At 60.3% G+C, this 26,779-nt stretch overlaps 2 protein-coding genes across 7 annotated transcripts in view; both read right to left on the bottom strand.

Moving 5' to 3' along the window:
* SSH3 (slingshot protein phosphatase 3) overlaps positions 1-9,751 on the bottom strand; it is a 45,852-nt gene extending 36,101 nt beyond the window's left edge. The window contains exons 1-6 of one of the 5 annotated variants that reach the window (XM_073346831.2): positions 9,167-9,751; positions 4,595-4,632; positions 3,705-3,870; positions 1,891-2,009; positions 1,429-1,500; positions 74-139 (exon numbers count right to left, since the gene is read on the bottom strand). In XM_073346831.2, coding sequence (XP_073202932.1) covers positions 74-139; positions 1,429-1,500; positions 1,891-2,009; positions 3,705-3,870; positions 4,595-4,632; positions 9,167-9,175 — 470 coding nt within the window. In that variant the 5' untranslated portion in view covers positions 9,176-9,751. Of the gene's footprint in view, positions 1-73; positions 140-1,428; positions 1,501-1,890; positions 2,010-3,704; positions 3,871-4,594; positions 4,633-7,184; positions 7,417-9,166 lie in introns of those variants that run through there. The other 4 variants (XM_073346835.2, XM_073346834.1, XM_073346836.2 and 1 more) reach the window with 4 other exon arrangements.
* An 84-nt stretch (positions 9,752-9,835) lies between these two features.
* On the bottom strand, positions 9,836-23,580 carry ANKRD13D (ankyrin repeat domain 13D). Of its 2 annotated transcripts, XM_073346837.1 has the most exons (15): positions 23,390-23,580; positions 20,900-21,035; positions 20,359-20,483; positions 19,476-19,521; positions 18,938-19,081; positions 18,340-18,529; positions 16,512-16,578; positions 16,069-16,150; positions 14,969-15,030; positions 14,602-14,732; positions 14,062-14,219; positions 12,761-12,925; positions 12,380-12,543; positions 11,895-11,974; positions 9,836-10,982 (listed from the first exon to the last, which is right to left on the bottom strand). In XM_073346837.1, the coding sequence occupies exons 1-15, from the start codon at positions 23,477-23,479 to the stop codon at positions 10,691-10,693; spliced, it is 1,932 nt and encodes a 643-aa protein (XP_073202938.1). In that variant the 5' UTR covers positions 23,480-23,580; the 3' UTR covers positions 9,836-10,690. The 2 variants fall into 2 exon arrangements, with proteins under 2 accessions (XP_073202938.1, XP_073202939.1); XM_073346838.1 differs by lacking the exon at positions 18,938-19,081.
* Positions 23,581-26,779: the final 3,199 nt, after the last annotated feature.

Raw genomic sequence — 26,779 nt, 5'->3', positions numbered from 1 at the left:
TGATATTCCATCCCCCACATAATCCCAAAGCTCCGACCAGCTGCACTTGACAGGCAGTGTGGGGGTCACTCACCACATGGTCTGCACAGAGATGGGTTTGAAGATGCGCGTCTGCCCCCCGGACGTCACACTGAAGCCCCTAGACACAGAGAGCAAGGCAGGGATTTCACAGGGGGGTTGGGCAGGGAGAGGGGGCTGGATGCAGGAGGAGAGGAGGACATTCACCCTTCACACACAGGGCTGGACTGAGAGGCTCTGTAAATGCGCAGTGCAAGCCCAGCAGCTCCCTGGAACCCAGATCACATGCATGAGCAGAGGTGGGGTGGGTTGCAGCATCTGGGATCTGAGAGTCAAGCTGGGCTTTCTCTGCTCCATACAGCAGCGGCAGCACCATTTGCAGGGGGAGGAGAGTGTGTTGGTATTCTCCCAACCTCTGCCCCACAAACCAAGCCCTGCCCATTTGAGAAGCCCATCCCCACACAGACTCTCAGCTTCCTTTAGAAAAAATGACATCTGGGCCTTGCAGTACTTCATACAGCCACCAGAGGTCGCAGTGTGCACTAAAGAGCTCCAAATACTGGGAGGACCCTGGTAAACAAAAGAGTAAAAGCTGGGACTCAAGTTGAAGAACAGAAGGCTATTTCCTTTAATACATGCTTCCTGTTTAAGGAGGTCTGTGAGGCTACTGGGTAGAGCACTGGCCTAGGACTCAGAAAACCTGGGTTCTATTTCTGGCTTGGATTCTGGTCTGCTGGGTGATCTTGGGCAAGTCACTTCCCCCTCTGTGCCTCAGTTTCCTCATCTGTAAAATGGTGCTAATGCTCCTGACTTTCTTTGTATAGTGCTTTGAGATCTACTGATGAAAAGCCCTAGATAGGAGCCAAGTGTTGTTATTATTGCTTAGATCACCACAGTGGCATCTGCCTGAGTATGCAGGCAGCTCAGAGCAACAGCTGGGACAGGTACAAATGTGTATCAGTTTATGATGTTGACTCTGAAATGTAAGGGTGGCCCATAAACATTTCCTACGTTAGGAAACATTTTGGTACAATTTCTCACTGCTGACTGGGCTGGTGATGGCTGGTTAAGATGCAGCTGCCCCAGCAGAGCACACGGGACCTTGAGCACCTCGCGTGGGCCATGGCTGGTGGTGCTGCTGTGGGAGCTGGCATGGCTCTCAGAGTCCCACGACCCTGTTCAGAGAGAGGAGGGGGAGCTGTGTGCCAGGCAGTGGTTCAGGCAATGAGTCTGGAGCCTGTACTCCCATCTCCGTCCAGCAGAGGGCAGGACAGGCTTTCGCTGGGGGCACTGTGTGTGGCATGTGGGGGGGTGAAACGCAGTCCTGATTGCACACAAGGCAGAATTTCCCTCTCTCCCCGCACAGGAGATCTCCCCAGTGGGGTAGCACAGACGACTGAGATCTCTTACCCATCGCCATCGAGGAAGACCTGGGTGTCGCTCCAGAGGGGCAGCACCATCCCCAGGGTGCATTTGGCTGATCTAGGGGCAGAGAGAGGGGTCAAAGCGCACAGCATAGCTAGGGGGTGAGTGTAGGGGTCCCCACTGGGGTATGGGGGAGGTTGGAACAAGGACAAGACTTGGAACAAGGACCCCACAGACTCCAGCTCCCTGTGCCTCTCCAGGGTTCTGCTCTGGTGCTGGGGGGCAGCCCAAGGGCAGAGCAAAGAGTTTGGCCACTCTGGTGCTGAGAGCTCAGGTGGCTCCCCCCATGGGTCATGGGGCATGAACGCCCCACTCCTCAGTCCTGCTCCCCCCCACCCTAATTCCCCTCTCCTCTGTGCTCCCCCTCCCCATGCCTCACTCACCAACACACTCCTTGCATCCCCTATCCCTCCGTGCTCCTCACTGCACCCCCCGCAATTTCCTCACCCCTCTTCAGGGAAGTCCACACCCAGAAGCACTGTCTCGCTCTTGCCCTCCAGCTCCTCCGTCGACACGAGCAGCAGATACCGGATCCGGTGGGGTCGGGTTGACTCCAGTCGCACAGCCTGGAGATGAAGCCAAAGGCAGACTGAGACCTGCCTCTTCATGTGACCTCCCGGTGCCCCTGATATGCCCCTGCCTCTGTGTCACAGTGCCCCCTGCTGTGGAAGGCGGGGCTAGGCAGAGTAGGCTCTGCCCCCTCTGTGGTGACCCAGCGCCCCCTTCGGGGAGGGCAGGACTGGGCAGTAAAGGCACCTCCTTCTCCCCAATTTCCCAGCATCCCCTGCTGCAGAGGGCAGGGCTGGGCAGTGGTTTCCCAGCTCAGTGTCAGGGCTCTGTAAGGGGGATGTTAAGAGATGAACCTCTGGGTCTCTGTTCTGCTCTGGGGGTCAGTGTGTGACTGGGGCTCAGCAATCCACACACAGCTCTCAGGGCTGGGGGGCCCCTGGGGGCATAGGCAGCATGACTCAGCCTTACAAGCAAGGGAAGCTCCCTGCAGAGTCCCCTGGGCTGGACTGTGCAGCTGGCTCTGGCTGCCAGCCCAGGAGGTGAGAGCAAGAGCCCTTCAGCCATAAATGGGGAACTGGCTGCTCAGAAATGAAATTCCACAGGCAGGGATCCCCTCCCCCAACAACCTCCATGCTGCACACAGACAGCACCCCACCTTCCCCTGCCCAGCCCTGTCCTCCCCAGCAAGGGGTACTGTGACACCAGGGAGGGGGAGGAGCCTACTTTGCCCAGCCCCGTCCTCCACAGCAAGGGGTGCTGTGACACCAGGGAGGGGGAGAAGCCTACTTTGCCCAGCCCAGCCCTGCGCTTTCCAGCCTGGCATGACATCCTGTACCCTGCCGGTCAGTGGAGCAGCCCACGTGCCTGAGTGGTTAACAATTCTCCAGTCAGGCTGGGCCAGTGCCAGGGACGGGGCGGGGGGAGGGACCAGGCCTGGGATCGCAAACAATGAATAATGCTCATGCAATGGATGGACTTCAGCCCTGAGCCAGCCTGCCAGGGAGGGAGTCTGTGCACACAGGGCTGCGGGGAGTGGGATGCGGGGGGTGGGGGGGGAGGGGGTGCTGCAGGAACTGGGCCAGTGCAGTCAGGATGGGGAGGGGCAGCTGCAGCTGGGACTGGGAAGAAGGGAGGGGGCAGGGCAGTGAGTAACAGGGCTCAGGAGAGGGGCAGTAGGAGTGCAGGGAGACACAGGCATGGAGGGCGCAGTCTGCCCCTTCCCCTCCCCACCTACAGTATACATCCTGTTGTTGCTTCCACCTTGAACACCAGGATCAAACCCACTAGGCTGCTCCAAGCTGTGCTCACCCTCACGCCCAGAGCACTGGCTGGGGACCTTGGCCCCCCGAATGGGAGTGCCAGGACGAGGTGGGGTGGGAGCAATGCATTGTGGGTACACAGAGATAGCTGCTCCTGCAGCACTGAAGCCTGTGGGGCTGGATCGGCCTATTGGGCTAATCTGGGGTAAGGGGTGATGGTGGGGAGATGCTGGACTGGATGGACCCATGTGGCTGATATGGGGCACAGTGGGGGGATGCTGGACTGGATGGGTCCATGGGGCTGATATGGGGCAAGCTGGCAAGGAGGGAGGTGAAGGGAAGTGTTGATCCTGGGCTGGATGGACCCAACGATTTGATGATCTGATGTGGCAACTGTCCCCATCACCCATCTCCGCTCCCTGTCCCATTGTTTCTGCCCCCTGGTCTGGTCTCTCCTGGAAGCCACCTTGTGCCAGCTGTGCCCCGTCTCACCAGGTGGATGGCGTCCTCTTGCCGCAGCAGCCCCATCATCAGCTGCAGGTGCTGCTCCTGCTGGCTCTGCATTTGGTCCGGGGAGGGCGGGGCTTCTTGCACTGTCTCCAGCTTCTCCTCTTCCTGCAGGAGCAGGGCGGCCCCTTTGACCATGACGAAGCTGTGCCTGGGGGCAGATGGGGAGGGGACATGGGCATGAGACAGAGGAACATCCTGCACCTACAAAGGAAGCCGGCCCCAGGGGAGGGGAGGGACCTACTCTGTCAAATTTGGGCACGCCAGCTTCCACTGAGAAAAAGAAATGAGTTGTAACCCTTAGGGTTGTGAAGACAACTGCCCAGATGTGAGGCGTCTGCCTGAGTCTGCAGGCAGGTGGCTCCTGTGCCTCAGCAGCTGTTCAGAGCTTGGCCACTAACAAGCCCCTGGTCAATTTCAGAGCAGGTGATCAGATGCCTGCAGGGGACAGAGGTAAAACTCTCCAGGGGCAGGTTAGTTTCACCCTGGGGCTCTGAGCAGATGCAAAGGCTGGGGTGATTCATGGGGGCAGGACTCAAAAGTCAGCAAGGTGAAGAGTGATTGATAGGAACACCCACCCGCTCAGCAGCCTGGATGCTTGGGGGGGCCAATATGGGGCACAGTCCCTTCTCCTATCCAGTCACTATAGGGCAAGACCTTCAAATGCAACAGGCAGGGCCCAGCATGGGAATCCCAGCATCACTTCCTCCTTCCAAACAGCAGGGTGCATGGTCATTGCTCCTCCCTGGTGGGACCCCCTTACCTGCCTCTCATCTCCCGCCAGTGACCAGGGAGCAGGTAGAGGGGGGCTGGGGTTGGGAACCAGCTCCCCTTTGGCTGGGGGGGGGGGGGAGGTTATAGGGATGGCACCTCACCGTCGCTGCAGCTGGCTCCTCCTGGAAAGCTCTTCATCCTGCAAAAGAACCACAGACGGATAGATCAGCCCCAGGTTGGGTGCAGGACTTGCTCCCCTGCAGGGGGTGGGCATGTGGGCTATGACCCCATGGCACTCAGCTAGGGCCAGAGATGAGGTGGTCCCATCTCCCAAACTTCAGCACAGGGTGGGCAGGTCCAGAGCAAGGAATGAGGATGGGGCAACTCCTCCAGCCCTCTGGGGTGTGAGCGGCACCTCAAGCCCCCCAGGAACAAGTTGACACTGCAGGGCCGCAGGGAGATTTCTGAGCAGCAGTGCTGGGCAGCAGCTAGTGCCTGCAGATGTCTGAATAGAAGCCGGCCAACTGATCACCCTGCCAGGGGCCCAGTGGTGCCGACGGAGTCTCACACTCTGCCAGCAGAGCTCTCAGTTCAGAGATGGTGGCCTTGTATTGTGTCACCCTTAGTGCCCCAGACCTAAAAACAAGAAGCTGGAGTCAGGGGAGGATCACAGTCCCTGTATCCCGTTCTTGAAATTCCCCAGCAAAAAAACTTCGTGAAGGCTGTAAACAAAACAGCAGTGTTGCCAGGCACACGCATGTGCTGGGAGTCTGAAACACAGGCCTGGTTAATCCACCCTGTACCAGGCATTTCTCCAGAGGGTGGGGTGTGCCAAGCCCCCCATGAGAGCAACAGAGCAAGCGGAGCCAGGGATGCCTGGAAAGTCAATGAGGGAGAGCTCCTGGGGGCATGTAGGTGGGGAAGGGGCAGCCTAGGGGGGAACTGCGGACAAAGCAGAGATAGCAGCCCTAGCAGAGGGGAAAGGAGAGAACCCCTGCCCCCAGTGCAGTGCCCCCGTGTCCAAGAAGCATCCTGCAGGAGGACTCCTGCTCAGCTCTGGCAGCCCGCAGGGGTCACCTGACTCCTGCTCCTCCCAGGAGTGGGCACAGAGAGCTGAAGGGACAGCAGGGGAGTGTGGCTGATGTGCCAGAGGAGCCAGGCTTGGCAGCAGGGTCAGGGACTCCTGCACCCTGTGCCCTCTACTCCAATGGAGCCTGGAGCTACTGCAGATCCCTGCAGCCTGCAAGGCACTCGCTTGAGGTCATTTGCTAACACAGGAAGCTGGAGTTCCAAAACCTTGGCTGGGGTTTGCCACCCACTGCCAGGCTGCAACGGGGAAATGGCCACATTCGGGGCAGGCATCACCCTGACACCTCCCACCTATTTGGAGCATCGACTGGGCCATGAGCCCTTTCGGGCATCATCCATAGCCTCAGCCTGTGTATCAGGATCTTTTCGTTCCCTCCTGGGAGCCGGAACGGGTCTAGCAGCCCAGCAACAATTTCCTCTGACATTTTTTAGTGTGGAAAATAAAATTAACAGCATCCCAACCCTTCCTGAGCGGCAACTCCCAGCAGAGTGCATGCAACCAGACACGATGCTCACAAGCCCACGCAGCCAGGAGATGGCTGTACAAAGGGAAGCTGGGAGTCCGAATCCTGGCCATGGATCCTGCTTGGGGGCATAGATCCTGCTTTGGGGAAGGGGGCTGGGTGTATGAATCCTAATGCTAGTGCCTGGGGTGTGGATCTTGCTGGAAGGGGACGGGGGGGGGGGTGAATCCTAGCCCTAGTGCCTGGGGTGTGGATCCTGCTGGAGGGGGACGGGGGGGGGGTGAATCCTAGCCCTAGTGCCTGGGGTGTGGATCCTGCTGGAGGGGCACTGGGGGGTGAACCCAGGCGCTGGGGCCCTGGAACCCGGTGCACTCAGCGTGACTTTGCAGACTGCAAGACACTAACTGAAGGGGAAGCAGCCTCCTAAGGAAGTGTCCGTTTGTGAAACTTAATGACAAGTCAGTACCGGTGCCTGATAAACCGCAGGGCAACACAGGCTAGGCAAGGGGAATGAGCCAGCCACAGGCACTAGGCACCCATGTGCGATGGCAGCCCTCTTGACACGTGCACTACAGCGCTCCCTGCTGCGAGGGGCTGGGGCAGCCGGGCGCACCCCACAGCCAGCGAGAGGCTGGGGCTGGGGCTGGGGCAGCCGGGCGCACCCCACAGCCAGCGAGAGGCTGGGGCTGGGGCAGCCGGGCGCACCCCACAGCCAGCGAGAGGCTGGGGCTGGGGCAGCCGGGCGCACCCCACAGCCAGCGAGAGGCTGGGGCTGGGGCAGCCGGGCGCACCCCACAGCCAGCGAGAGGCTGGGGCTGGGGCAGCCGGGCGCACCCCACAGCCAGCGAGAGGCTGGGGCTGGGGCAGCCGGGCGCACCCCACAGCCAGCGAGAGGCTGGGGCTGGGGCAGCCGGGCGCACCCCACAGGCAGCGCTGCAGAGCACTAACCATTCCACAACCCTCCTTTCCCCAGTCATGGAGCTCGGCAGGGAGCAGAGACAGCCCCAAAGCCGGCGCAGGAACTAGCGCCGAGGCACGGAGAAGATGGGAAGGGAGGAAGGGGAGCCCAGCTGGGGCAGGGGCTGGGTGGCCCGGGAGTGGATCAGGGAAGGGGGAGCTCGGCTCGGGGAGTCCAGCTGGCAGGGGTCCCTAGGGAAGTCCGGGCAGCGCTCCCGGCTGGTCTGGGTCAGGCACTCACCTTGCGGCCGGTGGGGGAGCTGTGGCCGCTGCCGGCCGGGGACCTGCGGACGGTGACCAGCGCCATGCGCTCCCCGGCCCACCTGCCACAAACTTCGGGCGCCCCCGGCCGTCCGCCGCCGCCTGGACCAGGAAGAGCCGGGAGGCTGCAGCGCCAGGCGCCTCCCCTGGGGGCGGCTCTTAAAGGGACAGCCCGGCCCCTGGGCTTCCCCGGGCGACTGGGGCCGCCGAGAAGGCGGCGTGGGCTGAGCTGAGCCCCTGCTAGCGTTCCCCAGGGTGGCGCCCCTCAATCCCCACCGTAGCCGCTGATCTCCCAGTCCTGCACTGACCCCCACAGCTCTGCCAGTGCCCCTGTGTCCTGCCCCACAGCCCCCTGCTCTCCCAGCCCTGGGCCCTACCCCACAGCTCTGCCAGCGCCCTGGGTCCTGCCCCATAGCCGCCTGCTCTCCCAGTCCTGACTTGGCCCCCACAGCTTTGCCAGTGCCCCTGGGTCCTGCCCCACAACCCCACCTGGGTTGCCCCCCACAGCTCTGCCAGGGGCCCCTCTGTTCTGCCCCACCACCCCCTGCTATCCCAGGCTCCCCAGCCCACGCTCTGTTAATACACCTCAATCCCTGGTAGCCGCTGAACCTGCTATTCCTGTCCTAGGCACTTGCCCCTCCCAATTCCCCAGGCCTGCATGTCCCAGGTGCACAGGGTTTGGAGCCCCAGCAAACCCATTTCCCGGGAACACAGTGCTTTGGAATTTGAAGCCGGATGGGCCAGGGCAGCACCTATCTGTCCCTGCGACATAACATCCTGTTCCCTCCCAGGCAGCAGCTGCCTGGGGGGGGGGGGTTGCTTTGATTGATCCAGTTCAAGGCCATGTTGACAGCAACTCTTGGGATCTAATAGGGAAAATTGATGGGGAGATGGGAAACATTGCCATGGGGACACAGAACTGGTAGGGACCATCTAGGTGATCATATCCAGTCCCCTGCTCTCCCATGTAACCCCATCATCCTGGTCATATATTTACCAAGATCCACCTTAAAACCAGGCCAGATGTTTGCCCCACTACTCCTAGTGGGAGGTGAACCAGCCCCTCACTCCGCTAGTGGATAGAAACCTTCTAGTTTCCAACCTATTTATTCCTGGCCACTTTCACCCCCTCCATTCTTGTGCCAACATTGTCCTTTATTTTAAATCGCTCGTCTCCCTCCCTGCTGTACTTATAGAGACAGCCCCACTCCAGCTTTGTTTTGCCGGGCTAAACAAGCCAAACTCTCCCAAGTCTTTTCTTGTCAAACAGGCCCCTGCTCATAGAGCCATTGAAGTGTAGAGCTGGAAAGTGCCATGAGAGGTCATCAGGTCCAGCCCCCGAGGCTGGGACAGGACCAAGTAAACCTAGACCATTCCCAGACAGGGGTTTGTCCCACCTGTTCTTAAAAACCTTCATGATGGAGATTTCACAACCTCCCTTGGTAACCTGTTCCAGAGCTGAACTCCCCTTAGAGTTAGAAAGTTTTTCCTTCCATCTAACCTAGATCTCCCTTGCTGCAGATTAAACCCGTTACTTCTCACCATGCCTTCAGTGGACACACAGAACAATTGATCCCCAGCCTCATTATAACAATCCTTACATATTTGAAGACTTATCAGGTTCTCCCCTCAAGACTAAACGTGCTGTTTTTAACCTTTCCTCCTTTTAAAATCTCTGACCATTTTTGTTGCTCCCCTCTGGCCTCTCTCCAGTTTGCCCACATCCCTCCCAAAGCATGCACCCAGAACTGGACACAGGACTCCAGCTGTGGACTCACTAGAGCTAAGTAGAGCGGGACAGTTACCTCCTGTGTCATACATCCTAGCGACCCTTTTCTCTGCACCAGTTCTGAATTCTTGAACGCAGGTGCCCAGAACTGCGCACACTACTCCAGATGAGGTCTCACCCGTGCCTTGTACAACAGCACGAATGCTTCCCTACCGGTACAGAAAATACCTCACCTGACACATCCTTGGATTCCATTTGCCTTTTGCACGGCCATATCACATTGGTGGCTCATCGTTATCCTGTGATCCGCTCGTATGTGCAAGTCTTTCTCCTCTGTTCTTTCCAACTGATGAGCACACAATTTAGAGCAGAAATTCTTCTTCCTAAGACATTACTAATGGGGTGGGAGTGACAAGAAGGGGGTAAACTAGGGGGTGGACATTGAATTGCAGCTCAGGGATTAATGGAGTTAATGAAAGCCAGTGCAACCACTTGGCCCCTTCTCTAGACTCCCAGGCGCAGAAATCGCTCCCTTGCCCACTGGCATGTGAACCCTCGAGCAGCGCTCACTGTGCTCTGTCTTAGAAACCACAAGAACCCACCCAGAACAGCAGTGGGCACATAGCCAGGCCTAGCACACCTGGGTGTTTCTGTCCTGTAAAGAAGCAAGATGCAACCAAGCCCCCAGATAAGCAGCAAGGCCTCCCAGTGCCAGCAGGACACGGTGCCCCCTTGGGGATCCCATCTGCATTGGGGGAAGCTGGCCAGAGAGGGACTCCAGAGCGGAGGGAATGCTCCAAGCAGGATGCTGGCTCCATTCCCTCTCTCAGGCAGCTGATCCACCAGTAAAGGCCCAGGCCGAAGGGTGCAACATGCAGAATGAAGGGAGCTGGAGCCAGGGGGTTGGTTGGTTTCTCCTTTTTATTTCATGGTTCCTGCTGCACAGAGGCCCGCACCCATCACCTGCGGGTGCCAGGAGCCACCGTTCAACGCAGCTGTTCCCTTTCCAACCTTTGGAGTTGAGTTAAAAAAACAAAACCCACCCTTCGCCCTCCCCATTCTAGAGCTGCAGAGATATAAATAAAATAAATTAAACAGGCAGGAGAGGACATGGCAGCTACACACAGGGGGTTCGGGAGGTGAAACAGAGGACTGAAAATTATTGGCCCTGCTTCTATTTGAGTGCCACATCCCACAGCTCCAATGAATGTAGCATCCCCACCCTAGTCATCTGGTTTCTGGCCCTGCCCCATCATCTCTAACCCCACCCGTTCATTGCCCTCACCTCTATTGCCCACGTGGGCTGACAGGACAGAGTGAGTGTGTCCCAGTTTCAGAATCCCACTACCTCCACCAACATGTATTAAGAGTCCAGTTGGAAACTGCTTTCTCTATAGCTGAGGGTTCTCCTTAGCCTCTGCCACTCTGTTGCTCCTCCTCTCCTCTGTTCCCTCATTCTTCAGTTTCCTCCTAGCTGTACAAAACTTTCCTCCACCAGGCAGGGGGAATAGAATAACCATAAAAAAAAAAAAAGAGTCAAATTAAATAAGACCCAAGAGGCAGCGGGACTAAGAGCCCTGGGAAAGGCAGAGGGTGTCTCGTCAAGTCCAGTCCTGCCCCCTGCAAGACAGGGGGTGGGGAATGGGACGGGTACCCCCCTCAAGGTTAAAAATACAACAGCAAAGCCAGGGCACTGGGGAGCCCCTGGGAGTCTTGGGGGAGGCTGGGTTCAGGGCCCCCTGCTGGTAGGAGGGGCATTACTTCTCCGTCAGGGAGAGCTGGAGGATGCGCTGCAGCTCCTCATCCTCCTCACGCCGCCGGCGCTCCTGCTCCTCCTGCTCCCGCGATGACAGCTCCATGGCCAGGCGCAGCTGTTCGTCGAAGCTGGGGTAGGCCGGGGGAGGCAGGGCCGAGGAGGAGGAGCCATTGGTGCTAGGTGCCAGGCTGTCCTCAAGAGGGACGATGCTGTTGTTGCCGTTGCCTCCGCCACCAGACTCAGCTGCAGCCAGGCCCTGCCCCGACTGCAGGAATATGCTCTCCTGGATGGCGCTGGGGGAGAGAGATGCGTGTCAGCAACTGCCCTCACAGTCCTGCCTCCCAAGACCAGCCTCTCCCTCACAGTTGCATCCCTTTCCTGGTGCTCAGCGCAGCTACGTGCTCCTCCAGCCCCTGCTCCGGCTCTTGTGCAGGGCCTCCGCCTCTGCTCCACCCCGCCTCTCCCAGTCCTGCCCTCACTCCCCTGAAGATTGCATCCGCGAGCCGGGGAGGACGACAGCTTGGGGCCCCAGGCCTCCGCGGGCGGGAGCAGGGGGAGCTGGCACTAGGCCTCCACGGGGGGAGGGGGCTGTGTGGGGCCCCAGGCCTCTGTGGGAGACAGGGGCTGGCCACTGCGGGAAGTGGAGTGACCCAGCCCCAGCCTGCTCCGCTCCCCTGGCTCCCAGACTTGGGGGGAACCCCCCCCCAGCACTGGCCGGCAGCACGGCTGAAAGCCAGGGGAGCGGAGCAGGCTGGGGCCAGGTCATTCCACTTCCTGCAGGAAGTGGCCAGCCTCCCCCATCCCGTGGAGGCCTGGGGTGGGGCCCACACAGCCTCCCCCGCCCCGCTTCCGCCTGTGGCTGCATAAGACACCAGAAGAGCTAGGGACGGACCTGCCGACCAGCCCCTCAGTCACAGCCCTGTCCCCACCCACCAACACCTGCATCTCACAGCCCCACCTGCCAACCACTTCCACACAGCCCTGCCGCCACCAACTAGCCCCTCCCTCACAGCCCCACCCCCCACCAACCAACACCTGCCTCTCACAGCCCCACCTCCGACCACCTCACAGCCCCACCCACACTGACCAGCCCCTGCCTCACCCTGCCAGCCCAGAGAATGGCTATGTGGGAGGCCAGGGATGGAAGGTAGGGGCCTGCTGCCCATGGAGGCCTGGCATGAATCTTGTCTCACCCCAGCACTTACCGCTCCAGCTGCAACTCCTCATCATAGGAAGGGGGGTTGGAGCCTGGGCGCGTGTTGGTCAGCGCCTCCCAGATAGTCACCTGCAGTCCAGGGCACCAATCAGAACACGGGAATATTCCCCTCCCTGGCTGAATCAGAGACTCCAAATCCCACACCCCTGAACCAGCCAGACAGCTCCCCCACATCAACTGGACAGGAACAAAAGTAGGGAGCTGGCATGCCCTGGAGAAGAAAGACCCTGTCCCCCATTCCAGGTCCTCCTGAGCCAGCCAGTGCCCCCTAGAGGAGAAAGGCCCCGCGTCCCATTCGCTGCCCCTCTGAGCCCACCAGTCCCCTCACCCTGGGGCCGAATCAGAGCCAGTGCCCCACGTGGGGAGAGGCCCCATGTCCCATTCCCTGCCCCCCCTAAGCCCATCAGTCCCCGCACCCTAAGGCCGGATTAGAGCTGGCGCCCTGAGAGGGAAAAGTCCCGGCCCGGATCTCACCTGGTCAGTCTCAGTGCCAGCATCGAGCAGGCTCTGCTGGATGGCAAACTGCAGCAGGTCGTCATCCTCGTCCCGCATGGGCTCGTTGCGGCCAGCACCCAGCATAGCGTAGCCCTGTGGCACCTCGAACACCACCGGGTCCACCTCGCAGGGGAACGGGAATACTGGGGAAAGGGGGAGGGGTGAGAGTGGGGGGTCCCATACCCTACTGGGATCACAGACACACTGCTCCACCCGTAGGAGTCTGCCCTGCCCAGAGAGACACCCATCCCACACACACACTGCTTTGGCCCTCGACCCCATGGAGACTGGGGTCACTGTGGAATTTGCAGTGAGATGCCTGGTGTGCACAGCCCCCCAGCCCCTTGCAGGTTCCCCTACCTTTGGGGTTGGGGGGCGCCTCTGCCCCTGCAGCTGGCTCTCTGGCGTCCCCTGGAGACGAGCTGGGGGCAGGGCCGCAGACCCGCACGGAGCTCAACGACTCATCACACCCGCACAGGTTGCTGAAGGTGATTCGTGCATTGAGCACATGGAAGAGGGGGATCTCTGGTGTGTATGTGTGTGTGTGTGTGTGTGTGTATGAACATGACAGCGTGAGACACTGGGAGCAACAGATGGTACAGCCCCCAGGCATGCCCCTCGCCCATCAGCCCCCCCACCCCAGCTCCCCATGGCCCCCAGCCACCCCTTCCTGTCATGATCCCTGCTGCACCTCCCTTGCCCCATAACCACCCCTCCCCAGCTCCCCTGTCCTCCCCAGCCCAGTTCCCTACAGCCCCCAGCCACGCCTCCCCCTCATGATCCCTGCCACACCTCCCCTGCCCCTCAGACTCCCCTCCCCATCTCCCCCACTCTCTCTGGCTCCCAGCCTCCCTCCCACTCAGGATACCTGCTGCCCCTCCCCAGCTCCCCCATCCTCTCCGGCCCCCAGCCCCTCCGGCCCAGCTCCCTACAGCCCTCAGACACCCCTCCTTGCTCATGATCCCTGCCGCACCTCCCCCGCCCCTCAGACCCTCATCCCCAGTTGCCCTATCCTCCCTGGCCCCCAGACCCCACTGCTCTCATGATCCCTGCCACCGCTCCCCACCTCCCCCAGCCACCCCAGTCCAGCTCCTCACAACCCCAGCCACCCCTCCCCCTCATGATCCCTGCCACACCTCCTCTGCCCCTCAGACCCCCCCCAGCTCCCCCATCCTCCAGTCTCCCTCGTGATCCCTGCTGCCCCTCCCCTGCCCCATAATCACCCCTCTCCAGCTCCCCCATTCTCCCCAACCCAGCTCCCCATGGCCCCCAGCCACCTGTCCCCATCATGATCCCTGCCACTCCTTGCCCATCATGCCAGTCACTCTTCTCCATGGTCCTTGCACCCCTCCCAACTCCCCTGCCCCCAATCCCTGCCACTCCACTCCAACTCCCCCCTACTCTGGGGGACCCCTGCCAACCCTCATCCCCCCCACAATTGGCCCTCATTTCCCCCAATTCCCACCACATTTCCAGCCATCCCTGTGCCCCTCAGACTCCCCAGATACTAGCCATTCCTTCCCCTCCATCCATCCCCTGCCCACCTCTATTACTCTCCAAATCCAGCCAGGCCACTCCCCATCAGATCTGCTACCTTCTCTCCCTCACCACTGCCCCTCCCCTGTTTGCAGCCCCGCCCCTTCCCCAAAAGCCCCACTCACCGATTTTGACAGGGAATCCAGGCGGCAGCTTGAGGGTGATGAAATCACGCAGCTTGGCGAAGTGGGCATTGCTGATGGCCATGAGGTCAATTATGGGCGTCACCTGCTCCACCAGTGACAGGGGGTGATCCTCACATAGCCACAGCGTGGCCTTGAACCTGTCATGGCCGGGGGAGTATCACAACCAGTTGCCCCAGCCCCTCTTCCTGCACAGCACTGGCTACGCAGAGCAAGGGACCAGGCCTGGCGCCCTTTAGGGGCAAGCACTCAACATTGTTGTCCCAGATACCTGGGTCCCATTCCTTGTCCTGGCCTCTCCTTCACTCTGGGGGCAGGGAGCTGCAGGAACTTCTAGGGGTGAACACCTGCCCTGCCATCCCAGACACCTGGATCCCATTCTCTGGCAGAGGGGAGCTAGAATTAGGGTGGATTTTCCATGCCCCACAGTATCACTGGCTGAGAGTGCAGAGCGACTCTTTCTGCTCCTCTAGCGCATTCTCCCACTCTGCTGTCATCCCAGACCCCAACCCTGCACCTCACCTCTGCACTTTGTTGGATATCTCAATAGGGCGGCCAATGTTGCGGGCCTCCAGGTTGAAGCTGGGGTCAAAGTACTCCTCCGGGGTGATGGCCGTGGGGTTGGTGAGGGTGGCGGACTGCAGCACGGGGGCCTGGAGGGGGCAGGCATGAGGAGGGGGAATCAGATCCCCGATTCACGTGCTCTCTAGCTGTGCCCCTTGTGCTGAATTCCCCCTCGCTTGCTGTATTCCCCCCACCCCTAACCCTCAAACAGCCCCATCCCCAGATTCTACCCTCGTGGCTGGGAACGTGACACCTCTGCCCTGATCCCTGCCACACCAGACGCGTGTCTCGAGTTCCCAGAGCAGATGGGGGGCCCGTCACTCACCCCGTTGTGGGAGGCATGCTGCTGGGCGATCCCCAGGAAGGACTGGAAGGGTGTCTTGGAGCCTATGGGGTGGGTGGGAGTAGGTTAGACTCAAAGACCTCCCTAGAGTGTATGAATTCCCTCCCACACCTCCCCCACCCCTGAGGAAACACCCACCACACTCATTCTGTGCCCTGGGGTACAGGCTAGGGCCAATCAGCTAATCGGCTAGGGCCAATCAGATCTGATGTGGGTGTGGATACAGAATGCTCAGCATGGGCAGCTTACACAAGTGCTCGGGGGGTGGGGCCTGAGCCATGATGGACAGGTGGAGAGACGGGCTGTTGTCTGTGGGGTAGTGACTGGAGGGTAAGGATGGGTGTGGTACTCTAACGGGAGGATCAGGGCATGGGGCCAGGCCCTTGTAGGTGGGTGCTATGATTGGAAGGTCTGTCAAAAGGGGAAGTACAGGGCACAGTGGGTCGGCATGTCAGAGGGGGAGGGTTGGGGTGCTGTGATTGGATGTCCAGAGTGGGTATATCAGAGTGGGAGGGGGCCGTCTGAACAGAGGGCTGGGGCCAGGGTGGACAGTCACAGGGGAAGGGGTGCTGTGCTAGGGTGGCAAAATGTCCGGTTTTCGACTGGAAAGTCCGACTGAAATGGGGACCTGACAGTGTCTGGTCAGATCTACTGACTGGACGCCCAATGTCCAGTTACTTCGGGTGTGGGAGGTGGAGAGGCATTGGGTCATCACCTGCTCCAGCCCCACTCAGCCACGGCCACCTCCTGCCTTCATCGGGCAGCTGCAGCTCCCAGCCCTGGCTCCGCAGGCAAGCCCATCCTGACCCGGGGAGTGGGAGGGGAAAAGCAGCAAGCAACAGGGATGAAGGGGGGGAAGGAGTAGGGGGGGCCCCTCAGGGGAAGAGGCAGGGCAGGGGAGGTTCCGGCACTCCTGCTGGAGTATCCAGCTTTTGAATATTAGCAAGTTGGCAATCCTATGCTGTTCATGTGTATGGATCTAGCACTGTGATTGGATGTCCAGGGTCGGTGTGTCAGAGGGGAAGGGGGCGGGTCATTGCAGACTGCATGTTCTGATTGGTTGGCTAGGGACAGCATGTTACCTTTGGTGCGGGACTTGTCCTGGTCCGATAGGTGCTCGGTTCTTGTTTTAGTGATGAGCTCCACGTTGCTGGCGCTGTAAACCTGCCAGGACATGGGGCGCAAATCAGTTTTCCCAGCCCCCCCGGCCCACCCATGAGCTACTCCCCAGAGGGGTGAGCACCTTGTGCTGCCATCCTGGACACCTGAGTCCCATTTGCTGGTTTGGTGTCTCTAGTACATGCGGTCCTACGAGACCCGTATCGGTAATCACCTCCTCCTGCTCCTAGACACCTGGGTCCCATTCCCCATCCTAGTCTCTCCTCCCTCGGGGAACTGTGAGCTGTGAAGCCCCTACAAGCAAGGACTTCACACTGCCATCCCAGAGGTCTGGGTCCCACCCCATCCCAGTCTTCCCCTCCCAGTTAAGGTTCCCATCCCCTGCACCCCCAGGATGGGGATTTACCTTGGCTTCATAGCCACTGATCACTTCCATCTTCTCCGAGCGCCAGCCCCAGATCCCAGACTTATTCCTGCCAAGATGGGAATGGCTGGGTCAGATGCTGCGTTCCTCCACTTCTGCCTCAGCCTGCCCTAGACAGACCCCTCCCCTCCCCCATATGCCCCAATGCCTGGCTGCGTCTCCCCCAGGCTCCCTCCAGTCAGGAGCTGCTCAAGCCCAGCTCTGCTCCTCCCTGGCACCTCCTTTCAGTGTCTAGGTGTGAGTAGGGCTGCTGCACAAGAGCTGCAGGCACGTGCACCTCCCAGCCCTGGCTCTTCTCTCCAACCCCAAGGGCAGGCATGGTGTTGAAGGACAAGATGCCCAAGGAAAGGCCTGGTCACCCCTCAACCCTGCTCACTAGCATGAGCAGTCATATGAGGGTCTGTCACATGCACATCCCCCCACCCTGCTACTAGTACATGCAGTTGTATGAGGGTCCATCGCACATGCGGACCCCCCGTCCCACTCACTAGCACACACAATTGTGTCCATCACACACGCAGATCCCCTGCCCTGCTCACTAGCACACACAATCATATGAAGGCCTATTGCATATACGGACTGCCTGCCCCTTCATTCAGACACGCACCCAAATGAGGGCCCATCGCACATGCGGACCCCCCGACCCACTCACTAGCACACACAGTTGTGCCTGTCACACACACAGATCTCCCACCCCACTCACTAGCACATGCAGTCACATGAAGGCCTGTTGCATATACAGACCCCCTACCCCTCTCATTCACACATGCAGCCATATGAGGGACCATTGCATACAAGGGCCGGTTGCACATGCGGACCCCCCCTTCCCCACTCACTAGCACGTGTGGTCATACGAGAGCCCATTGCACATGTGGACTCCTGCCCCATCCCATTCACTAGCGCACACTATAGTGCCCATCACACATGCAGATTACACCTCGCTCACTAGCACGTGTGGTCATACGAGAGCCCATTGCACATGTGGACCCCCTGCCTCTCTCACTAGCACACATGGTTGTACAAGGGTCCGTTGTACATGAAGACACCCCCATCCCACTCACTAGCACATGTGGTCACATGAATGCCTGTTGCACATGTGGATTCCTCTGTCCCTCTCACTAGCACATGCAGTTGTATGAGGATCCCCTGCCTATCTCACTAATATGGTTGTTTAAGGGCCTGTCGCACACATAGACTATCCCCCCACCCCACGCTCACTAGGACACATGGTCGTACAAGGGCCCGTCACACATGTGGATCCCCTGCCCAGCTCACTACCACACGTGGTCGTACAAGGGCCCGTCACACATGTGGATCCCCTGCCCAGCTCACTACCACACGTGGTCGTACAAGGGCCCGTCACACATGTGGATCCCCTGCCCAGCTCACTACCACACGTGGTCGTACAAGGGCCCATCACACATGCAGATCCCCTGCCCAGCTCACTACCACACGTGGTCGTACAAGGGCCCATCACACATGTGGATCCCCTGCCCAGCTCACTAGCACACACGGTTGTACAAGGGCCCGTCACACACATGGATCCACTGCCCCGCTCACCATTTGCGACCACACAAATGTCAGTCGTGCCCATCCCCCCTCCCCCACTGTCCACAGCCTCTAGCACAAGCACATCTCATGCACCGCCTGTGCACTACTCGCATGCTCCTCCTTCACTAGCCTCCCTCCCCAGTCATGTACTCCCCCACCTCCCTCATGGATGTCCTCGTGCACCCTGCCTCCCACACTCGCTCCCCTCTCAGAGGCCCGCTCCCATGCGGTCAGCCTGCATGAATACTCCCCAGCTCACCGCTCGAAGGCGATGTTCTTGGTGTCGAGGTGGGTGGAGACGATGGGCGAGGTCAGCCGGCTGGCCACATGCTCCTCGGTGGGCTGCATGGCAGCCAGCATCAGCTCCGGCTCGTGCAGGGCCAGCGACAGCGTCTCTGTGTAGACCACCTGCTTGTCGTGATCCACCTCCATCACCACGGCGCCCTCCTCTGGCCGGGGGAGAAGGGACATATCAGTGCCACAGCCGCACACCACCCGTGGCTGGGCTGGAGGTGCCATGGTGATGTCGCCTCAGCCTCCCTCCAGGATCCTCTGGGACTCTAGGTGCAGGCGGACTGCTTCCCTGGCCCTTCCCAGCAGCCATATCCCAATGGAGCACCAACTCCCTTTGGCGGTGACCCCATTCCCCTCCCTGGGGCTGGGCCAGCTGGGGTCTCAGTCCCATCTCTGGGAGCCCCTCATGTGGGGGAGTGGAAAGAGGCCCAGCTCTACTACTCAGCCAGATCGGGGAGGTGCATCCTGCACAGACATCCAGAGGGAGCAGAGCCCAATTCCCCCAGGGGCACAGGAACGGGGTGGGGGCCCTGCCACCCGGGGAGGCTGGGGGCATCTCTGACCTTCCCCCTTGAAGATATAGCTGCGCCGCCCGCGCTGCCAGGTCATGTGCTCAAAGCCCAGCAGGGTGGTGTCAACCCGCAGGCTCTCGCCACGCTTCCACACCCGGTACACGTCGCTTGGGCACACCTTGGAGACCAGGGGCACTGTGGGGGAGGGACAGAGAGTGAGCAGGGGAGGGGCGTGGCAGTGGAAGCAGCTGCCCCACCTGCATGCTGACAGCCCAGCCCTGCGCCCCGCTGGGGAGGGTCTGTGTCCACGTGCCTGCAGTTCCTCCTCCCAGCCACCCGGAACTTCAGTATGGGGCTGGGCTTCACACTGCCAGGCACTGCTCCCTCACCCCAAACCCCCACCCTAGGGCTCCGCTCCCAGAAAGGAAGGCACCAGCTGCTGGGAGATCAGGGCAGGATAGGGGCTGGGTGGGCACAATGACCAAGGGGCTCTAGTCTCCCCCCTCCATGTAGCTGGATAGCCCTGGTATCTGGCACTGGGGAAGGCAACTGGGGGTGTCCTGCTGTGAGCCCCCAGGGATGGACTCACCCCAGCTGGTGAACTCCCACTTCATCTCTACGTAGAAATCAGGGGCCTAGAAGAGAGGAGACAGCAAAGGGATGAGATCAGGTTGAGGGAGATCAGGGTCTGCGGGGAGGGGGGAATCCCTGCAGAGATTGGGGTCTGGGAGATCATAGGGGGATTCCCTGCAGTGATCAGATCGGGGAGAGGCAGGGGAAGAGAGATCCGGATCTGGAGATGAGGGGAATTCCCTGACCTGATGGGGGTGGGGGGTAAGAACAGGATCCCAGGGGAAGTGAGGGGATCCCAGCAGAGATCCTGGGGGACAGATCTCAGACTGGGAAATCCCCAGGGCTGGGTGAGATCCGAGGTGTGCTCCTGTCCAAGATCCTGGGGGATCCCAGATGCATCCCCAGAGGGGCAGCAGGAGGATCCATTGCACTGTGGGTGTCCATGGCTTAGCTTTCAGGGAGCACCTAGGGGCTGGCAGGGCGAGGGTGCCAGAGGAATGGGGTCCCAGGGAGGGGGCATCTGTACCCCAGGGCAGCAGTGCCAGGGGGCTGGGGTTCTGGGGGAGGTCTATTCTCCAGGGTGAGGATGGCAGGAGGCTGGGGTCCCGTGGGGGTCGGGGGGGGCTTGTACTCCAGGGCGGGGGTGCAAGGGGGCTGGGTTCCCAGGGTGTGTGTATCTGTACCCCAGGACAGGGCTGGCAGGCGGCTGGGGTCCCGGGGGCTCTGTACCCCACAGCGGGGGTCCCGGGGTGGTCTGTACCCCACGGCAGGAGTGCCAAGGGCCTGGGGTCCTGGGGGAGGTGTCTGTACCCCAGAATGGGGGTGCCAGGGGGCTGGGGTCCCGGGTGGGTGTCTGTACCCCAGGGCAAAGCTGGCTGGGGGCACACGCACATACTGACCCTGCGCAGTTTGTTGAGCAGCTCGGGGATGCCAGCCAGGCGGTTAGTGGCACGCTGGTAGTCACGATATTGGAGCACCAGCTGCACCATCTCAGGGTCCCCAGTGCTGACGGCCTCCTGCAGGACTGGGGGCGGGATGGCAGGAGAGGGGGAGTAGAGAGGGAGCAACACGGAGCCATCAGGTGCAGGGCACTGCCTGTCCCCCCTGCACACTGGCATCCAAGCCAGCTCCCTTCCCTGCACACCCCCCCGGGCATGGCCAGCACCAACCCATTGCCCTGGGCAGGCAAAGCCAGGTACCCAACGGCACAACACAGGGCCCTTTGCTGGCAAAGTCCAGGTCTGAATGCCAGGTTCAGGGGCACCAGCCCCGAGGAGCATGGCAGAGGGGAGGCCAAGACTCCAGCTGAGACCTCCAGCAGCTGGTGGGGGAGAAATTCCGTGCCATAGGCCAGGAGCCATGCAGCAGAGGGGCTGGCACCAGAGCCGCCCGACTCCCCATATCTGCCCCCCCAGCTCCATGTGCTCCCCCTGCCAGTACCTGTCCAGCCATTGGCATTCTCCCTGCCCACGTTGGCGTTGTGCCGCAGCAGCACCCGGGCCGACTCAAGGTTGCCCAGCGACACGGCCAGCTCCAGGGGCGTGCGGCCCCGTGGGTCGATCAACTCGATATCGTGCTGAACGGGAACCGCAGGGTCAACAGCTGTACACCCCCAACTCCCCAATGGGCTAAGCTAGGGCCCCAAATGTACCACTGCTGTTCTGGAGGCCTGGGTCCCATTCACCATCCTGGGCTCTGGCCTCTCTGCTGGGGCTGGAAGCTGTTGGGCCTCTATGGATGAACACCCCCACTGCCATCCCGGACTCCTGGGTCCCATTCCTGCCTGCCCCCTTCCCCCACAAGGGGACTCTCCTGCCCAGCTCCTCAGCCTCACTTATGCACAGAGGTGCCCCTCCCATGGCAGTGAGGGGACGTTGGGGTGCCTTGTCCTGCCCCCTTCCCCTATGGCTCCTCCCAACTTCTTGTCAAGCTCCTGACTGTGGTTGTAGTGGGCTGCAGGCTGATATGGGTCATGGGGGGTGCTGAGGGCAGGGGATGTCGGTTTATGCCCCGAGATCACTCTCCAGAGCCCAGTGCTGGTTGGGCTATGGGTTGGGTTGGGGTGGATCCCACACCTGCCCTGTGAGCAGATCACACTCCAGTGCCTGATACCAGTTGGGGAATGTGGGGACCTAGTGAGAGGGATTGGGGCAGGGGGAGCTGATTGGGAAGTAAGAGCCAGGGGCTGCCCAGGTGCTGCTTGCTCTCCAGTACCTAGTGCCATTTGGAGTGATGCTGGTGGAGAGGGAGGGGGCAGGAGGAGGGAAAGAGGAACCAGGGGAACCTGGGGTGGGGGGTACCTGGTGGGATGGATGCTGGGTAGAGGCGTCAGGTGGAGGAATGGAGGGTAGGGGTACCAGGGTCGGGGTATATAATGGGGCAATGATAGGGGTAGGATTAAGAGGGTACCTGGTGCAGATAATGGGGTGAGGATGTGGGGTGACTCCTCGATGGGGGTACTGGGGGGTACCGGAAGGAGGGGATTAGGGGTAACTAGCGAGGGTACCAAAGTGGAAAGGATAGAGGTCCTGGTGTGGGGTACCAGATGAAAGGATGGAGGATGGGGGCTACCCAGAGGGGTGAGTAGAGAGGGTATTGGGTTGGGGTACCAGAGTGGAGAAATGGAGAGTGGGGATCCTGGGTAGAGGAATGGGGATTAGGGGGTCCCCGGGTTTAGGGGGTACCCAGTGGGGGCATATGGGATTAGGGGACACCTGGGGAGTGGTGATGCAGGGTTAGTGGGATGCTGGATTGAGGTTTGGGGTGGGGGGTACCTAGTGTAGGAATAGGAGTTAGTAGGGGATGCTCAGTGGTGTGTGTGTGTGCACACGCCAGAGTGGGATATCCCAAGTGGGTTACGGGGTACCTATGGTGGGGGTTCCTGATGGGGTGGGGGAAGTCCCAGGGGTCCCCATGGAGGGAGCCCCAGGGGAGGGGTGTGCTCAGTGGGGTGAGGGTCCTGGGAGGAGTTAGTGGGTCCCTGTGGTGGGGCTACCCATGGGGGGGTGGGGTGCCCTGGGGTCCCAGCAGTGTGGAGTTCCAAGTGCGCCTGGTGGGGTGAGAGGTCCTGAGGGGTGCCTGGTAGGGTGGGGCTCCTGGTGGGATTAGGGGGTCCCAGAAGTGCCTGATGGGTGGGGTTCCCCAGGGGTGGCTGCAGCAGGGTAGGGATGCCCAGTGGAGTGGGGGATTCTGCGGAGTCCCAACAGAATGGGGGGTCCTGGGGGTATAGGGGTTGCCAGGTGACTAGTACCCAGCAGACTGGCGGGGTGCTTGCTGGGACGGGGGTCAGTGGAATGGGGAGTGCTTCGCGGGATGAAGGTCCTGGGGTGGAGAGTGCTGGGGAGTCAAGGAATGGCTGGTGCCTGGTGGGGTGGAGAATGCAAGGGGGTCCAGGGTGGGGTTGGGGGTTGGAGGAATAGGGATTCACCCAGCAGGGTGTGGGTGCCCGCAATGTGTTGCCCAGGGGTGCCTGGTAGGGTAGTGGGTGCTGGAGTGAGGGGTTCTGGTGGTGTCACAATGGGATAGGGGGATTCTGGGAGCTTAGGGGATCCCATAGTGCTTGGAGGGATGTGGGGGGTCCTGGTGGGGTGGGATAAGTCCTGGGGAGAGTTCCAGGGGTGCTGGGCAAAGCTGGGTAGGGAGTCCCAGGGGTGCCCAGCAGAGTGGGGGGTATCCCAGGGCTAGTGGAGCAGGGGGGTTCTAGGGGTGCCTGGTGGGGTGAGGGGATCCCGGGGGGTCCAGGAGTGCACAGCAGAGCGGGGGGATCCCCAGGGGTACCAGTGGGGTCCGGTGGGATGTCCCAGGGAGCTTCCCGCGGGTGCCCGGCGGGGTGGGGGTTCCAGAGAGGGTCCCGCGTGGTGGGGTGGGGGGTACCGGAGAGGGTCCCGCGAGTGCCCGGCGGGATGGGGAAAATCCCGGGGGGTCCCGCACCTGCCCAGTGCGCAGCTCGCTTTCCAGCGCCTGGTGCCGGTTGTGCCAGGCCAGCAGGTGCAGCGGGAAGGCGTCTCCGGCCCGGGCCATCCCGTCACCATGTCCCCAGCCCGGCCGAGGCTGCGGCTGCCCTGCGCGGCGCTGGCGGCTCCGGGCGGCGGACGCGGGGCCTGGCCCGGAATCGCTGCAGCGGCCGGGGGCGGCGGGGCGGAGCGCGGCGCGTCGCTGGGCGGAGCGCGGCGGGCGGCCTCGCTGGGCCCTGGCGCCCCCGACCCGGCTCCGCCCGAGCCCTACACCGCCCCGGGGGGCCGCCCCGCACCTGCCCCCCAGCTTACTGCCCGCGGGGGAGTCTCAACCCTGCCCCGCTGCACCCCAACTACCCCCCTTGGGGCATCTCAGCCCTGCCCCGCTGCACCCTAACTACCCCCTTGGGGCATCTCAGCCCTGCCCAGCCATAGATTAACTGGCCCCGTTGGGGCATTTTAGCCCAGCCCCCTGCACCTTAACTGCCCTCCTTTGGGGCATCTGATCCCTGTTCCCTTCCACTGAGGCCACCTTAGCTCTGCCCGCCTCCTGCATTTTAACTGCCCCCCTCCATGGGCCACCTGTCTCCCCTGCATCTTAACTGTCCCCCTTGTGGCATCTTAGCCCTGCCTGCCCCATAGGTCACCTGAGCCGCCCCCTGTGATAAGGCCCTGATAGTAATACCTTATTGTACTGTGGAAGCACACAGTATGCATCTACACTCCAAAGTGGAGGTGCAATTGTCATGTGGGCAGGACTAGCAATGCCAGGACTCTTATCAGAGTGGTAGCCATGTTAGTCTGTAGCCACAAAAACAACCAGGAGTCCGGTGGCACCTTAAAGACTAACAGATTGATTTGGGCATAAGCTTTTGTGGGTAAAAAACCCACTTTTTCAGATGCATGGAGTCTTGGCCATAGCAGGACTCTTGGCACCCGCAGCCTGTTTACTCAGGCTCCAGCACAGGCTGGTATTGGGGTGGCTAGCCCAAACCGCCATATCATTATGGCTTTTCTTCCCTACCCCGGCTAGTTTAGGGCTAGCACAGATCTGCCACCTCCACTGGCTGTAACACTGTACCCTGTGACTGTCAGCTCTCTGAGGCAGGGACTGTGTTCTGTGTGTACAGCACCTAGCACAACAGGGGTCCTGCTACACTGCTGGGCTCTTATGCTACTACCATGCAAATAAATACCTGCAGCCTTACCGCTGCCCCTATGGGTGGAATGTAGTTTCCAGTGAAATCAGCCTCAAATTGGCTCATCCCCTTTTTGCAGCACTGTTCATCTTAACCGACCAGAAAGTTCTTTAACCAGCTACATAGCATGAGGGTGGAATTGCTTAATCCAGCAGCACTAAGATGCAGCTTCTTCTGGAGCATGGTGCAGTAGCTGTTTACACTGGGATCCCTCACCTGGTGCTGAGATGCAGGTGCCTCTGGAGTGGGATGCAGCTGCTCTATATGTAAGTAATACCAGGCACTGTGATGTATCCATCCCTGGGGTGGGATGCAGTGGCTGTATATATAACTAAAACCAGGCACTAAGATGCAGCCATATATATATATATAAATAATACCCAAAATGGAGATGCAGCCACCTCTGGGGTGGGATGCAGCAGCCATATTTATAAGCATTACCCAACAATGAGATGCAGTCACCTCTGGGGTGAGCCATAGTGGCAGTTTAAAAGACCAGAGCAACCCCCATCACAAGAATCTGGCTAGCAGGAATGGTTACATTTTGCTCTGGTTGCTTCCCACCCATACACCTCAGCCTGGGAGCTTGCTGAGGCATCTCCCAATTTGGGGTCCTGCATTCGCGGCAAGCCCGGGACTTGGCTACCCTGGGCATCCTGGCTGCTTGAGGCCAGCTTGGAGGATCTTAGGGAGGCTGGGTCAGTTGCTGTGATGCAAGCCCTGCTGCCATCTGTGCTTCCTGTTTGCAGGCAGAGCTGGTTTGGCACGAGGGCATCTGGATCTGGGGAGGTGCCCCCCCACGGGGTACAGGGCACCACGTTCTGCAGGGATAATGAGAGGTTAGGAAAGGCAGTGATGGTGAATCATGGGGAATGCCGACGAAGGAATGCAGGGAGGCAGGCTGGAGTCAGTCAAGCTGGCCGGGAAGCCAGGATGATGAACTTGCTTCTCCCCAAACGTGCCAGGGATCTTTACCCACCACAAGGCGCACAAGGCACAGATTGGTTAGGCATGAGAAAGACACCCCCCCTCCCCCAGAGCATGGCACTCTGCAGGTACTTTGGGGTCAGCACTGACTGCAAGGGGACAAAATGCCCTCAACTGAGTCCCCACCCTGCTCCCTTCAGCACAGCACAGCACCTCCTAGTGCCAGCCCTGCCTGTCTACTGCCAGCGCTGGAGAAGGGGATAACACTGCCTGGTTGTTTTCTTGTTCTATTACAGCTGGTTAAATCCACCTCTCAGCTGGAACGTCCCTCCCCCATTCAGCATCTTGGAGCCACTGTTTGCCTTGAAGCGAATCCCTCAGGAGGAAATAGTGGCAGGACAAGGGCCCAGCAGCTTCTGAAACCGAACACAGGCCTGGGGAGAACAGGGAGAATCTCCAGTGGTGGGGAGCAGCATAGGATCTCTGACACACAGCCCTGCAGTTCCCATTCCAGCCAGGCATGAGCCATGGGAACAGTTCACTGCCAGTTCATTAGCCACTGAGGGGTTTAAAAACCAGGGTGGAGCTGGCTCTGGGATGCTGGGGGAGGGATACTGGGCACAGAGGGACTGTCCCTGGGACCCACTGACTTTGAGCCTTCCCGGCAGGAACGCAGAGCTCTTTGCGAGGACCAGGGACCCTTTTCTAGGACTAGGAGCAGGGCCCACATTGGGTAGGCAGGGGTTTGCTCCTGTAGCCCAGAAACAGCTGCCTTGAGGGGGTGGCTTTGATACAGCCACAAGGCCCAGCAGAGGGGAACCGAAACTGACAGGGGAAGAGGATGTATTGGCAGAGCTGGGGGAGCTGCGGCTCAGCATCGAAAGCAAAGGATCCCCTAGCATATACCCCCATCCATGTACAACCCTGTGGCCCAGGATCCCCCAACAACTCTTGCTGCCCCCCAAGGCCCAGGATCCCCCAACAACTCTTGCTGCCCCCCAAGGCCCAGGGTCTCCCAGCTGAGCCCCCCCATTGTGTACCACCCCCATGGAACAGGATCCCAAGTGACCCCTGTCTAGGAGGCTGCCAGAAGGGGTGGGGACACTGGCTCTGAGTCACCCCAGCCCAGCCCGTCCCATGGACTGGCTGCCACAGGCAGAGCCCTGTTTTTTCACTTTTTTATTATAAAACTCAGTTGTCTTTTTTTCTTCTCCACTCGTTAAAATCACATTCAAAACTCG

The sequence above is a fragment of the Lepidochelys kempii genome, chromosome 6 (genome assembly GCF_965140285.1).
Source record: "Lepidochelys kempii isolate rLepKem1 chromosome 6, rLepKem1.hap1, whole genome shotgun sequence".
Taxonomy (NCBI): Eukaryota; Metazoa; Chordata; order Testudines; family Cheloniidae; genus Lepidochelys; species Lepidochelys kempii.
This window is presented reverse-complemented; position numbering and strand designations above follow the sequence as displayed.

Excerpts from the sequence above, each read along its gene's own strand:
- ANKRD13D (XM_073346837.1), bottom strand. The coding sequence starts at position 23,479 with ATGGCCCGGGCCGGAGACGCCTTCCCGCTGCACCTGCTGGCCTGGCAC. Across the intron at positions 21,036-23,389 it reads GCGAGCTGCGCACTGGGCAG|CACGATATCGAGTTGATCGA; the intron begins GTGCGGGACCCC and ends GTTCCCGTTCAG. Across the intron at positions 12,544-12,760 it reads GGCGCCCCCCAACCCCAAAG|TATTCCCGTTCCCCTGCGAG; the intron begins GTAGGGGAACCT and ends CCCTTTCCCCAG.